The sequence below is a fragment of the Westerdykella ornata genome, assembly GCF_010094085.1.
Source record: "Westerdykella ornata strain CBS 379.55 unplaced genomic scaffold EI97scaffold_7, whole genome shotgun sequence".
In the NCBI taxonomy this organism is placed as follows: domain Eukaryota; kingdom Fungi; phylum Ascomycota; class Dothideomycetes; order Pleosporales; family Sporormiaceae; genus Westerdykella; species Westerdykella ornata.
In genome coordinates this window covers 971,530-985,036 of record NW_022986857.1, presented here as the reverse complement: position 1 = coordinate 985,036, position 13,507 = coordinate 971,530, and the positions used below count along the sequence as shown (strand labels likewise).

The 13,507-nt window shown below is 52.3% G+C and overlaps 4 protein-coding genes and 3 non-coding genes across 7 annotated transcripts; 1 reads left to right on the top strand and 6 right to left on the bottom strand.

Moving 5' to 3' along the window:
- Positions 1–334: 334 nt before the first annotated feature.
- EI97DRAFT_432532 (vesicle transport v-snare protein) lies at positions 335–1,473 on the top strand. The gene is made up of 2 exons (XM_033798184.1): positions 335–1,187; positions 1,339–1,473. Exons 1-2 carry the CDS (start codon positions 586–588, stop codon positions 1,427–1,429), a joined length of 693 nt encoding a protein of 230 aa, XP_033655215.1. The 5' UTR covers positions 335–585; the 3' UTR covers positions 1,430–1,473.
- A 1,225-nt stretch (positions 1,474–2,698) lies between these two features.
- On the bottom strand, positions 2,699–4,933 carry EI97DRAFT_301179 (uncharacterized protein). Its single transcript, XM_033794535.1, has 4 exons — positions 4,356–4,933; positions 4,197–4,301; positions 3,775–4,148; positions 2,699–3,717 (listed from the first exon to the last, which is right to left on the bottom strand). The coding sequence occupies exons 1-4, from the start codon at positions 4,503–4,505 to the stop codon at positions 2,889–2,891; spliced, it is 1,458 nt and encodes a 485-aa protein (XP_033655214.1). The 5' UTR covers positions 4,506–4,933; the 3' UTR covers positions 2,699–2,888.
- Positions 4,934–6,265: 1,332 nt separating this feature from the next.
- EI97DRAFT_t43 lies at positions 6,266–6,346 on the bottom strand. Its single transcript has one exon. It is a non-coding gene; the product is annotated as a tRNA-Ser (tRNA).
- Positions 6,347–6,689: 343 nt separating this feature from the next.
- Positions 6,690–6,770, bottom strand: EI97DRAFT_t42. The gene has a single exon. It is a non-coding gene; the product is annotated as a tRNA-Ser (tRNA).
- A 38-nt stretch (positions 6,771–6,808) lies between these two features.
- Positions 6,809–6,930, bottom strand: EI97DRAFT_t41. The gene has a single exon. It is a non-coding gene; the product is annotated as a tRNA-Val (tRNA).
- A 215-nt stretch (positions 6,931–7,145) lies between these two features.
- EI97DRAFT_396640 (uncharacterized protein) lies at positions 7,146–11,710 on the bottom strand. The gene is made up of 3 exons (XM_033796345.1): positions 9,121–11,710; positions 8,704–8,804; positions 7,146–8,641 (listed from the first exon to the last, which is right to left on the bottom strand). The coding sequence occupies exons 1-3, from the start codon at positions 11,657–11,659 to the stop codon at positions 7,505–7,507; spliced, it is 3,777 nt and encodes a 1,258-aa protein (XP_033655213.1). The 5' UTR covers positions 11,660–11,710; the 3' UTR covers positions 7,146–7,504.
- Positions 11,711–12,140: 430 nt separating this feature from the next.
- EI97DRAFT_457658 (uncharacterized protein) lies at positions 12,141–13,241 on the bottom strand (the record flags this gene model as incomplete). The annotated part of the gene is made up of 2 exons (XM_033800839.1): positions 12,141–12,803; positions 12,903–13,241. 2 exons carry the CDS (start codon positions 13,239–13,241, stop codon positions 12,141–12,143), a joined length of 1,002 nt encoding a protein of 333 aa, XP_033655212.1.
- Positions 13,242–13,507: the final 266 nt, after the last annotated feature.

Sequence of the window (13,507 nt, the reverse complement as noted above, 5' to 3'; positions counted from 1 at the left end):
CGGTAACCACCGCTTCTGAGACTCGGGAGATGAAGCACTTTTTCTGCTTTTCAGGTGTGGGTTGTTCACCTACTCCGTGGAGAGCATGGATCTTTTATGCATGGGTCATGGTGTTGGTATCGGGGATGCTTGATTGTCTGCCAAAAATAAGTTTGGTGTTGGGAGTTGCTACCGGAAATATTGTGGGCCCTTGGATCATTTTTATCAGCATCTACATCACAATAATGACCTTACACCACAACATCATTGTTGAAAGGAATGAGTGATAACACGTGACCTCCGATACGAACCACCTGTAGGGCTGACCTCCTGCTTGGCGGCCGAGATTGGGGACGTCACCTCTTTATCCAGCCTCACCATCTCCCGCCAGGCACGCACACACGTCTCTCAGTTAAGAGATAGCAAAGCCGGCCACGCTTCCTTTTGCCCCCCTGGGTTGGGTACAAACACACTCCCGCCTTTCATTACAGCCTGTTTGCGCTTGGAATTTCGTTCACGGTCAGCATTCGACGTTCGGAACCCAGGCACACACACCCAGTACCTAGCAGTCTAGCAATTCGACTTCCGACAGCACCATCACCCACCATGGCCGACCTTATCGACTCCGAAGCCGGCACCGAGCGCTTCATCTCCTACGAAGCCGAGCTCAAACTCGTCCTCGCCGACCTGACGCAACAACTCGACTCGCTCCCGGACCTAACGGCCGAGCCCCGCAAAGCCGGCATCTCGCGCGCCGAGCGCGCCCTCGAGGAAGCGTCGGAGCTGCTGGGCCAGATGCAGCTGGAAAAGGCCAACGTGCCCGCGCCGCAGAAGAGCAAAGTCAACGCGCGGTTCCGCAACCTCCAGTCGGACGTGGATGCGGCGAAGCGCAAACTGGCGTCGCTCAGTTCGGACCGGCGCGCGCTGTTCGGGTCGCGGTATACGGACGACCCGGAAGCTGGGGGCGGGGCGGACGCGCAACTCGCGCAGAGGCAGCAGTTGTTATCTGGTACGGAACGCTTGGGCCGGTCGAGTCAGCGGTTGAGGGAGAGTCAGCGGATTGCGCTCGAGACGGAGGAGATTGGGGCGGGGACATTGGGGGATCTGCAGAGGCAGAGGGAGCAGATTGTGCATTCTAGGGCGGTGCTGCTCGAGAGTGAGGGGTATGCGGATCGGAGTATCAAGACGTTGAGGGGGATGGCGAGAAGGTGAGTTGATTCCTCTTTGCCTTTGCTCCCTCACTTTTTTTCTGTGTTGGATCTTGTCTCTCCTGGTGTTGATCTCCACGCGTAGATCGTGGTGGCCGTTCTAATGCGGATGTACCGGACACCTGCTAACGACTCCCTTTCCCTGGCGCAGAATGGCTACCAATCGAATCATCACCATCGCCATCATCACGGTCCTCGTCCTCCTCATCATCGCAGTCATTTTCAGCAAGTTTAGGCATTGAGCGGACGTTACCTGTCTCGGTAGGCAGGGTCTTTCGGATTGAGGTTTTCGTACGGTGCTTTGGCGTTTTTGGGCGGCGGGCGGGTCGCTGGTATTTTCTTTGTGCTTTTGGGGTTTCCATGGTTGGTTGTTGGGATAGGTGGATGGGTGGAGGGGGATTGGGTATGTAATTAGGGATCCTGGGAGGGTAGAGGAGGGGAGGGAGAGGAGAAGGGGGAAGCAGAGAAGAGAAGGATACGCGAGTATTAATATACTAGAATACGCATCTAGAACGCTTGGTCGACAAGTAATGGTGCTTGATGCCAAACGCGCTTCTCGGAATCCTTGGGCTTGAGTGGAGAGGAGTGGCCGGCTTCTTTTGCGCAGAGAAGACGTAATGCTGGAGCTAAGAGAAGGGAACTATGTTCGACATTCTACCTCTCTATGGCTGGATACAAGTACAGGCACCAAGTGATGGCACCACAAAGTACATCCCATTGACATTGTAGTTTCAATACCAACAGTGCCGGAAGGCGGATGAGTATAATGACGGACTTGCTCGTCTGCTTGGCACTTATGCGCAAATATGCTTTTCTTTGCAGACTGATGCCTGGATTGTGCTGTCGTCCCGTGGAAAATGGAACCCGTTGAATGTGGGAGAATATTCGCGTGTTCCATGTGTCTAGCATATTATTTAATCCCCGCGGAAAGGATCAGGATGCATCTCACTCGGCATCGTCCTCCTCCTCCTCCTCCTCCTCGTCCTCGTTGTTCATGGAAAACCGTTCACGTGTGGGAAAAACTGAAGAAGGATATAGTGACAAAAAGACGTCGATGTCAATGTAGTCCTTATAGATGCACCTACGGGGAATCGGTTCAATGTGTGTTTACGTTATATATTTATTTACTGTGATAAAAACAAAACGAGTACCCTCACAATGCCCTTCCTACCCTTCGACCCTCCAACGCATCTTACCGATCAATAAGAGAAAGGGGGTATATTTCCACACCTCTCCAAGCAACACGGCGGTCATAAGACGTGACATACATACATACAAACATACATATAAATACATTCTTCTTCATCTCAAACATCCGTGAAACAAGACCCGCGAAGATGCTAGTCTGAAGGAAAATGGGGAGGAAATAAATAGGAAAGAGACTACGAGAGGCGGAATGGTAGACAGAATGAAACGCGATGGAACTGGAGCGGGAGGTGAGGTGAAATGAGAGTGAGAGTCCAAGTCAGGAATGCCGTGCCTGCCTCAGAGGGAAAAGGGAGTGATGCAGCTCTCTTCTTTGCAGACGAGAGTCGCTTCAATGCTAAGTCACTAAGTGCCACCTGAGAGCCCCTATACAGGTCCCATCCATAGTCGAACTGCGCCCAAGGTGTTCTATCTGTCGATGGAGGAGGGCTGAGAAAATTGTTGAACAGTGACGCGCACACATTGCCTTGCCTCCCTTCATCAGGAAGCCGCCCGCTACGTCGCGTCCGTCGCAACCGGAAACGGCGTAATCGGCAATGGCTTCTGCACCACCCCTACCAGGGGCGTCGTCGGCCTCGTCCTCGATCCCATCCTCGGCCTACTATTACTATACACCGACGATGCCAACGGACTCGAAGCACTGCGTCGATGCCCGCTCCCACTCCCACCACTAAACAACGGCGCAGGATAGAAGCTCAAGTCCCCAATCACAGCCACATTCTCCGGCAACCTAGGCAACCTCGGCGCACCACCCGCCAGCTGTATGGACGGCGTGCGTGAGGCCGAGCGGATGTGGACTTGGCGCGCGGGGCCGTGGATGAGAGGGCCGGTGCCGAAGACGGCGGCTTTTTCGTGGTGGTTGGGGGGCAGTGTCGGGCGGTAGGAAGAGGGTTTGGTGGAGGAGGAGAGGGAGGAGAGTTCGGTCGTGGAGGTGTAGTGCGTGGTGTCGCTGGTGGAGCGGGAATGGCCTTTTTGCCACGCTTTTCCGGTTGAGGCGGTGGTGGGACGGAGGGTGGTTCCTGTTGCGGGACGCAGGGTGGATGCTGCGGAGAGGTTGCGCGTGTGGGGATGGTGCTGTCGCTTCGGTTGTTCTTCGTCGACTTCGGAGCGGCCGTTGGCGTAATACGAGGGGGTGCTGCGAGGGAAATAGTTGGGCATCATTGCGGAGAGGAGTGGGCGCATGGAGGGGAGACAGGCGGTGATGATGCCAATGTTGGTTTCAACGGAGGAGAGGGTGGCTGCCGGGGGGTTGTCGAAGGTTGGGTCGCGGGAGTTGGAGATGGAGAAGAGGGAGTGGAGGCGGACGACGGAGACGATGCAGACGCTGGAGATGATGAGTTCTCGAATAGGTTAGGGATTGGAGGTTATGGTGACAACGTACATTCCTCCCAGAGCGAAGACAATCATGAGTGCTTTCTTCTGCCTCGTTGGAATCGATAATCGGCGCAGGACAGGCATAGGGAGCAGCAGTATGACGAAGTCTTGCGCAATGTTCATCGCTGCATTGGAGAACCATACAGCGAATTGATCCATGCATTTTCCGCCGACGCTCTTATCCCAGAAGGAGTGAACGGGGACGCAAAGAAAGATACTTCCAAACAATCCCCAGACACCGTACAGCGCCACAAGGCCGATCACAACGGAGCATACGATACGGAAGCGTCGGGTAGGGAATATGCGGAGGTATTGCACTAAGATGGAGAGCTTTGTGAAGGCGAGCGCGAGGTAGTAAATCCATATGCTTGCCCAGAACGCCTGCAGACTGCAATTAGCTTTTGATGCGGATGCGAGCGGTGGACATACCTTTTGGGAGTCGATCATCTCGTCGGCTAATAGCTCGAAGATATGCTTGCCCATTCCATTTTGGATTTGTGCACCAATAGTCGCGGTGAGGCCGATAGAAAACCCCTACAAAACCGTCAGTATAACTCTCTTCTAGAATGCATAATGCTGACAACGTACCATAGCCAGTGCAATTAAGACATCTTCGAGACCCGCATTTCGAATAACAGCAACGCGTGTAAACAGGCGAAAGAACACCGTAATTCCCGAAAGAAGCGTAAACGTGAATATAACAGCGCCCACCCGATTACCAGCGGGCGAAGAAGCCATGAAAGGCTACCGTATGGGTAGAGTAGACGACGACGGGAACGACGGTGATAGTGAATGTAACTCAGCGAGAGAGTATATCGAATGGACCAGACGTAAAAGAAGAAACAAACAACAACTCCCTTACATCCATCGTCAGTCCCTCATGCTCGTCCCTGCGAACTATACAACGATCAATTATCGTCGGGATGTCGTTGATAGCCTCAGGAGGGGAGAAACGAAGAGAGAGACATCCAGCGCCGGTTTAGAATCACTCGGAGGTCCCACGGGGCAAACCGTTTCCATGATTATACATACATCCCCAGCCAACACAGAGACCGTAAACGAGACTTCACCGGAAACCCCTTCCGCATCGCGTGCAGCAGGATCCACCTCAAATCCATCTCAACCATACCCAGACAGGAACACTTCCGCTGGCGCTAACACGGGAATCCTGCTTGTCCGGTCCCGCATACCTGTACGATTGACAGCGGACATGTGCGGTGATAGTGATGAGTCGCAGGAGTGGGTTGAATCAACTGGTCATAAAACGGACTCCTGAAACCTGGTTGCCCCTAGTTATGGCGTAGGCGTTTTGTGTGTCAGGTTTTGCAACAACCTCGTGGCCGCACGGCGCAAGAAAAGGTATGTGCCAGTTATCGTTTACGTCCTCGAGATCGAGACGAGTGGAACGATGGAAGAAATGTCACGATGAAGACGGAGCTGCCTTAGCTGTTGTTGACTCGAGGTGAGTGGACGGAATGCGGAGTTGGGGAGAGTTCGTAATCGATAAGACAGATTCACCAGCCTCTACCCTAGGGTATGTAAATCCATTCTACAGTCCTCTCCGTCGTCCTCCTGCGGCATCTTCACAAACATATTACAGCTGAATCCCACCTCCTAGACTTTCGTATCTGCGTCCAGGGAGATGTGTACAGTGGGTGTCAAATGCACCGGGTGGAAACCCCCTGCCTCCCCCTTGTGTCGATCGTGCCCAGATGTGTGACGCGACCGCAATCACAACGATCTCAAACGTCCCCTGCGGTCTGAAACTGTGCTGCGGAGGGGGAACAAACTTTGAAGCCGGAGCACCTTGCGTTCCTCCATCGCAGGACGTGAACAGCACAGTCAAAGAATCGTTAATAAATGGATCACTCTTGAACCTGGGCTGCCTCTGACTAGCTCTCACAAGAGTCATCACTCAAATATAGATAGCTCTAAGCTGCTAGATTTGAACTCGAAGCTTAAGGAAAACTTCGAACGCTTATATACCCCTCTTACACACCTGCGTCAGTAGTGCACGCCCCCCTTCTCCATATGCATGCGGTGCATCATGAGCATACTCGTCACACGGAGTGAACGTTAGATGCTCAGAGGAGCTCCTCTGCCTGATCCCTCTTGTATGCACCACTGCCCACAAGGTAGCCGCCCGAGACTCGACTTCATTGGACTCAGAGCCGCCAGAAGAAGAAAAGGCACACCGCTGGTTACTGCCTTCCTCTTCAATTTCGACGTTGCGGATAGATAAGGATGAGTGGTATTGAAACTGCGCAGTTGAGGAGACAATACAATAAAACTAGAGCTTGGTACAAGTGTATGTCCGCTAGAAATGCGCAATAGAAAGACAGCTCTTAAGCCTGCCCTTAGCTCATTGACTGTTCACCACAAAAAAGAGTATTTTGAACAACTTAATCGAACACGGAGCGGTCTTAATTGCTAAACTTTTGTCTAACGGCGATGATAGAAGAGGGGAAAAAACCAAAAAAAAAATTCGGGTTGTTATGCGACACCTGTGAGATTCGAACTCACGCTCCCGAAGGAACGGGCTTAGCAGGCCCGCGCGTTAACCACTCCGCCAAAGTGCCTGAATGGTGAAAATTTTAATTAATTGAATTATTCATATATGCAATTTCCTAGCGAACATCTGCCCTCCTCGGCTACATGTCGTACAACCTGCATTCAACCAGCTGTTCTATTCACTGCTTGCCGCAAGGGTCAATGCATGAGATCCTCTTGGTTCGAAAGCGAAGCAACCTTAGTTTTGACATTTGATCGCCATTAGAGTCCACAAATGATACATACAGGCGCAAAAAGGAGCACTACCACCACCGCCACCAAATACCACCACAAGCACGCATTCCCAGGCAAAAAGACGGCTTCGTCCCGCACCTCGCCACTCCCCAGCATCTCCAAACCGCCAAAAAGCTGCGACGTGGGCCAGATTCGAACTGACGCTCCCGAAGGAACAAGATTTCTAGTCTTGCGCGATAACCACTCCGCCACCACGCCCAAAGATATTCGACATCACATTTGCTGTGATGCCATCATGACTCAGCCGAGGTTTGAACTCGGGACCTTCAGTGATATAACAAGGCCTGTTCTGCCCTCTTTTCAAAGGGTATAAGGGTGCTTGTTAGACTGACGTGATGACCAACTACACCACCGAGCCAGTGCGATGTTTGATGGTGAGTTCTCGAGGCGGACCGGTTATATTTCTGGAGGGAAGGACTGCAGTACACAGTAAGTTAAGGAGGCCATATAATAGAGGGGATAGGGCAAGTGTAGGGGGAGATGTGGGTATGTGGGACCAGGGGAAAAATTCCCGCTCAAGCGAGATGGTGCTTTGCCACTGCTTCAGGATAGATCAACGAAATCAAACTGTATATATGCATTCGAGCCGAGCTTCCAGGAAAACCGCTCAAGCTTCAGAATAACCAGTGTGTTGGTACAAGAATATGCCCTATAATGCGGCAGCAGGAAAATATCGGACACAAAACCAGGAGAATACAAGTGTCGTGTGTCGCCTTCTCGACGAGGGACCTGCCTTAAACCAAAACGCCTCGATGTCCATGTCCGTTCAATGTTGGTCAACCCCCATTACCGAAAACATCCCTTTGGGTTCCCCAGGATCCAAACGCCAGTTGATGCTGAGTATCTTATGCAAATGATTGGTTGTCGACAAAGCACAGGTCGAAACCTGCTGAACCAAAAAAAATCCCACAAGCAGAGAAGCCCAGTCCAACTCATTTCGAGGACTCTCGTGTCTCTGCGCTGAGCGAAGTTGTGCTTTCGCTCCTGCCTAACGACAGTTTGAGCTTTTTGGCCTTGGGTGCGCCATCGCCGTCGTCCTCTCGCTCACGCTTCTCGCTTTGGGACTCACTCATTTTCCTTCCTTCATGTTCCTTCGAGGACTCCTTGCTCAGACTGTTAGTCTTGAGCTTTACCTTAAGCACACCCCCTTCCTTCGCCATCTTTTCTCGGTCCGCTTTTTTGATATACGAACTCTTCTTTTTCTTTTTTTTCTCGGGGGTCTCGTTGTCAACGTCATCTTCTTCGTCTCCGAGCTTCTTGACCGGGCTGCCGCCTTTTCCCTTGGCCCTGAAGCTCCCGCCTTGATCGCCTTGGGAGCCCGGTGCGGGAGTTCCCATGCGACTACCAAGCGGGGTGTTCCCCATTCCAGAGCCGCTCCCGTTTTGGCCAGACAACTTTGCCATCGCTTGTCTGGAGCTCTGTCTACCACTTATCCCGAGGCACTTCTCTAAGTGCTGAGCGAATCGCGTGATGAGCAAGCTCCGTTTGCAGTTCGGGCACGTGTGCCATGGTATGTAGGACGCCGGCTTCCCTCCCGTATCGAGTTTGTACTCTTTATTCTGTGTCTCTTCACCAGGAATCTCTGTGTCCTGAGATCCTGGTGTTGTAACGCCATCCTTCTCGCTCTTCTTGATCAGCTCTCGCTCTTTCTTGCTCTTGGCCATATCCGGGAATGGATTTCCGTAGGCATCGTGTCCCTTCTCCTCGACGAAAGGGTACAGCTTGCAGTACTCCTTGGTGAGGTCGGGGGTCTGGCTGCCTTTACCCATGATGGGGTGCATGAGCCTGGGCAGCTTGCAGTGAGCGCACACGATCTCCGGTGTCGTCTGCAGAGGGTTGCCTTTCAGGTAGACCCGACCGTTATCATACTTCGCGGCGGGCGTTTCGGCGAAGGGCACAGCGGGAGGAGCGTTCGAGCCTTTGAGCGGCTGCGGATCGAGGTTGGAGAGGGCGAGCGATTCGGCCTGGGTAGCAGCCGACTGCATCCGAAGCTGTTTCTCGGAGCGATGACACGCAACAACCGCGTTGAAGATGACATTTTCAAGACACTCTCCGAGGATATCTGCCGTCTATAATGGTATGAGTTTCAGCAATGGCTCGCAAGATAGTCAGACCGGTGGTGCAGTCGTACCAATGTCGCCAGCACATCTGATGAGGCAGCCTCGGCATCTCCACCGTCCTTCACCTGCTGGTCGGCGGCCCTGTCCTCAGACATAGTGCAGGGCAGCCGTTCTTCGTCCTCCGAGCGATCCTAGCATATGCGTGAGGAAGTGGTTATGAGCATGAAACGGAGGTTCGGGGTGGTTAGGGAAATTCGGGATTATATGAAGCCCCAATTCGGCTAGCTCCCGCACCTCAGCCGCCACAGGCGCCACAGGTTTGGCCTCGACTATTGTTGTCTATAGGAACAGGAGACAATACAAGGCACAATACGAGAGTTCAAAGAATAGGAAGATACACAATACGGCGCAATTGAATGTCTGATAATGGCTTATATATGTGAATCAATTATGTGAGAATTAGACAGCTTCCCACGTCGCCAGTCGACCCAGTGTCTGACCAGCCTCCCGAACAATACATAATTGCTTCCCTTCACGACTTGCACCAGTTCCATTTATTTCCAGGGCTTTATGTAGCGCAATGTTTGCGATTGCTGTGGGAGTGCCTTCTGATAGATTGTAGTTACCGGTTGTGACGAAACCCATGAGATCCTCGTCACCAGGGGCGCAAGGATAATTGTTATCGCCAGGCTTGCAGTGCTTGTGGTTTTGCTTTTCGGGTTGCAACAGTCTTGAAGCAAGATCCCTCATCTGCTGATGCTTGGGATTATTCGCAAGCTGCCTGTTGAGCAGTTGGCGTCGCTCGAGGATGCGTTTCTCTCGCGCAGAACGTTTTCCTTCAGGCAGCAGTGCAAGCCATTGCTCACGAAGTTCAGGGTCATTCGTTGGGAGACGGTAGATGCGTGCGCAAGATATGGGCGAACCTCCTTGCACCATACTGATCTTGACGGGAAAGAGATAAGGCAGCGAAAGGTGTTCTTCCGACGAGTGACGACCCGAGAGCAGCTTAAGGACGTCCAGGCTGAGCGCTTGTCGGAATGAGGAGGCTGTTGTTTCCAATTTCTTTGTAGGCTCGGGTCCTTCTTCTGATTTCTTGGGCAATAATAGTTCCCACGCGCAAGCCCAAGGGTCTCCCAGTTCGCCCTTGCTCCCGCTTCCCAAATCCAAAGTCTTCCATTCAATTCTCTTGCCCTTCGGCCTCTTTGTCCAGTCTTGCCTCCGCTTGACGCGCTCCTGCAACTCCCAAGCCCACCCCGCATCTGTTCCTGGGAAATCAAATGGAAAGCAAGGCTTCGAGCGCTCGAAGTTAACCTGATGTATCTCGTTCAAGCCGCCAAATCTCGGGGTTCCGCCTGTCGAAACCGGGTACCGCATAATACCCCTCCATACAGGAGCCACACATTTCCAGGGCAGTAGAATAGTCCAGGTTTTAGTTTCGCTGGAGATATAAGTCAGCATAGGAATGCGAGGGTCCGAGGATCGCGCCTCCGGATACTGGCCGGGCGCCGCTGCGCTTTTCCGGCGATTGACGGACTGTTGAGAGGGCAAACAACGCCCGGCCGCGAGTCTGGCATTGCGAGTGAATAACTCCGACGGAGCTTGTACATGGTCTATCGGCCAGTATGCGAGCGTCTCTGTCAGCAGGTCTGACTGCGAGCTTGAGGCGGCTGTGGCCGTCCGGGGAGGATCCCGCAGGCGAGGATCAGTACAAGAAAACGCTATGACGGGGTTCCGAGGCAGTACACCGACGTCAGTAACAGAAGCCAAACTCTGCCAGACACACTCGGCTGGCCCAGAGGAACGAGCTCCTGTAGGAGCGGGGTGGAGAATGGAACAGGCAGTCTCGGCTGCGGCAGGTCCCATGATTTCGATAGACCCAATCTCGAACCTTAAATCCTCTACTGTAACAGCTGGCTTCTGCACTTTGGCTGCTTTCGTAACATGGTCCCAGAGTTGCAGGAAAGCGCTTGGATGGACGCGAACAAATATGTTCCTCTTCTTCGGCTCCGGCTGCTCCTGGGTATTCCAGATGACAGTGACTCGTGACATCTTCTTAGGCGGAGACCCTTGTCTTTCATGTATCCAACCTTCCCATGCTCTCGTGCCATTTCTCCACTTCTTCCCTAGTCCGGTTTCTTGCCAAGGTCGGACTCCATCCTCTTCAGCAAAGTGCATTGATTTCAGGAGACCAATAAGGCTAGCTTCTACCCCTTCTAGACCAATAGTGGAAATGTAGCTCATATCCCAAGCGACGGCTCCTCTTAACGAGACGGCTCGATGGGTCAACCGGTATGACTTCAGAATGGGTGTAATCGGAATTGCAAACCGCCACAATGGCTCCTTCGGCGCTGTCATGGTGGCTCGTTTGGTGTGCCATATATGTGTGGGTAACCACGTCTTATTCACCTGTCGCCTACGGAATCGAGAAGGCGGTATACCTGGGACGGCGAGTTTTGGCTGCTTCTTCCGTTTGGGTTTTGCCATTTCCAGTCCTGGAACCTTCCTGTTAGACTCGGACTTTGGGGCCAGCTCCGGCATAGGCTTCTCCTGTACAGTGACTGTGATTGCATTTGGGTCTTTGCCCTTCTTTTTCCGTCCCCTCTGCTGGCTCTTTTCTCTGCCCGCCTTCCTCAGCCATTTTTGCTTTCCTTTTCCAGTACCGCTGCCGCTCTTGTTTTTACTTATGGGCGTGTTGTCATCCTTGGCCTCCTGGAATGCTCGAGCCCTGAGCCTCTTCGGTACACGCTGGGGATTATGACTGCCGGTCCTCCTTCTCAATTCTCGGGGCACGTCTTGGAAGGCACGTCGCATCGATCCCTTCTTAGCATTGACCATAGCCCTCTCCAAAGCCTTGATCTCGTTCTCATGTGCGCGCATAAAGCGGGAAACGTTGAGCTCGCCATTGGGATACGCGCTGGTTGTGGAGGTGGATTTGATGTGGTGCTCCGGCCTCTGAGGGAACCGAGGCCTCTTCGCTGTTGAGGGGCCATCAGAAGTTTGCTTTCGCTTCTTCGGATTATCTGCCATCGTTATGACACCATCCGGCGAAAACTCGAGGGCTCACGAAGATGTTGATGCTTGAGAGGAGTAATTTCCGAGCTCAGTGAAGCTCCCCCCGCGGCTAACCTTAGCGCGCTTTCGCGTTGGCACGTGCGCCTCAAGCCACTATGTCCAGTACGTTCTATGTTCTTTGAGCGTCAAATTCGCTCCAAGCTGTGTCCCGAAGTCGACACACATAGCAACATCAATCGCGATTATTGTATTTCCAGATACCTAATCAACCTTGGATTAACATTCACCTAGGCGACTTATTCGAGGTTTAGGATACTGGATCCCACTTGCAAATAGTGTATGTATATATATAGTGCGCGCGACTGACCATTGTCACTGATCTTATGGGTCGTAGCTGGTTCTGAGCTGCCCAAGAGATAAAAGGTAACACAAACTGAGATAAAAAGACAGCACTCTACCCTATCGTTCATCAAAGTGAAGAAAGTCCCTGCCCCACCTACAAAATGCCCTCACCACACTTGTCCGCATTATTCCCATCGGCCAAACATGCCATCCCTACCCCAGAGAACCTATTCTGACCAGGCAGTGGATCATTGCTAATCTGCTTGAAAAACGGATCCTGACTGCACTGTGCAGCCTCCCTCGAGATGAAATTGTTCAGGTCGTTGACACTGAAACAATACTCTCCACTGTGACCCAGAACTTCTGCCGATTTTGCAACCGTAAGATAGCAGTTGTTCTGATTGTCAATCCGGAACCAATCACTGTTTTTATCAGAAGCGTGGCCAGTGGTGGTAAAGTCTCCAGAACCGGTGCAGATGTTGCCGTTTGAGTCCGCCTTTGCCGTGACCTTGTTTCGTAGTTCGAGACAGTCGGTCTCGCATTGAGGTGTGGGCGCAGGCGGCGGTGGTTGGGGCGCCTCAGTCGCAGTGGGTTTGGTTTCCTCGATATCGGACGCGAGAGACTGGAACTCTGGCGGAAGTGCGGCTACAATATCTTCTGACCCTTCTGGGGAGATAAAGATACTCTGGAACTGATTGTCCTGGCCCTCGAGGGCGGGCAGCGCACTGAATGATATGGAGTAGATGATGTTTTCGTGCCGGGCGGTTCCACTTGTTTTTGGTTGGGAACCTGTAATGCATTGAGAAAAGATTTGGTTCTGGTCGCCGTCAGCGTATTTCTGATATCAAGATCTCCGATCGTAGACATAGCGTTCTCAGGACTTGCTAGCAGCTACGACTTGGAGAAGGGAACCCACCATCACATCATTACACGGTTTCAACTGCCCATTGTTTCCTGGAGAGATGTCCTCCGTCTTGTTGATGGTGATCTGTACCTCTTGACCATTCTCGGTGATAAACGTGGAGAAGGTGCATTGAGGGTACAGAGCGCAGTATGATTCGTGGTCGAAGGGGCATATAGTATCGCGCAATGCTGGGAGGACTTTTGACGACACTTCAGCAGAGTTGAAGAGTGCGTCGGAAATGATGGACGATCGGTCCGCATTTCCACACTGCGCTTGGATGGTCTGGCTTTGCGCGACACGGGTATAGGCAAGGAGGGAAATAAAATAAGAAAGGGGGCGATTGAGCGGCATTTTCCCGATCAGGTTCGACAAGTTGTGGTAGAGAACAAATCGTTCAGAGGTCTTATGACGGTGAAACTTGCGAGCTCAGTGAAGAGAAGATTGAAGGAGGGCTGTGGGAGTTGAAGTAATGCACCTATCTATCTCATTTATATCTACCATCGCGGAATAACATCTATAGTCATTTCATTCTGATACAGCTAAGTCTGTCTCATTCATTGCGTCAGCGCGGCTGAAGGTAATTCTGGGGCCAGTGTGCGCTTATTACAGCATATGAA

Coding starts and splice junctions, on each gene's coding strand:
- EI97DRAFT_432532 (XM_033798184.1), top strand. CDS start 586: ATGGCCGACCTTATCGACTCCGAAGCCGGCACCGAGCGCTTCATCTCC. Junction 1,188..1,338: donor TTGAGGGGGATGGCGAGAAG/GTGAGTTGATTC, acceptor TCCCTGGCGCAG/AATGGCTACCAATCGAATCA.
- EI97DRAFT_301179 (XM_033794535.1), bottom strand. CDS start 4,505: ATGGCTTCTTCGCCCGCTGGTAATCGGGTGGGCGCTGTTATATTCACG. Junction 4,149..4,196: donor AGATGATCGACTCCCAAAAG/GTATGTCCACCG, acceptor TGCAGTCTGCAG/GCGTTCTGGGCAAGCATATG. Junction 3,718..3,774: donor GTCTTCGCTCTGGGAGGAAT/GTACGTTGTCAC, acceptor CATCATCTCCAG/CGTCTGCATCGTCTCCGTCG.
- EI97DRAFT_396640 (XM_033796345.1), bottom strand. CDS start 11,659: ATGGCAGATAATCCGAAGAAGCGAAAGCAAACTTCTGATGGCCCCTCA. Junction 8,805..9,120: donor GGAGGCTGGTCAGACACTGG/GTCGACTGGCGA, acceptor CGGAGGACGAAG/AACGGCTGCCCTGCACTATG. Junction 8,642..8,703: donor CAGATGTGCTGGCGACATTG/GTACGACTGCAC, acceptor ATACCATTATAG/ACGGCAGATATCCTCGGAGA.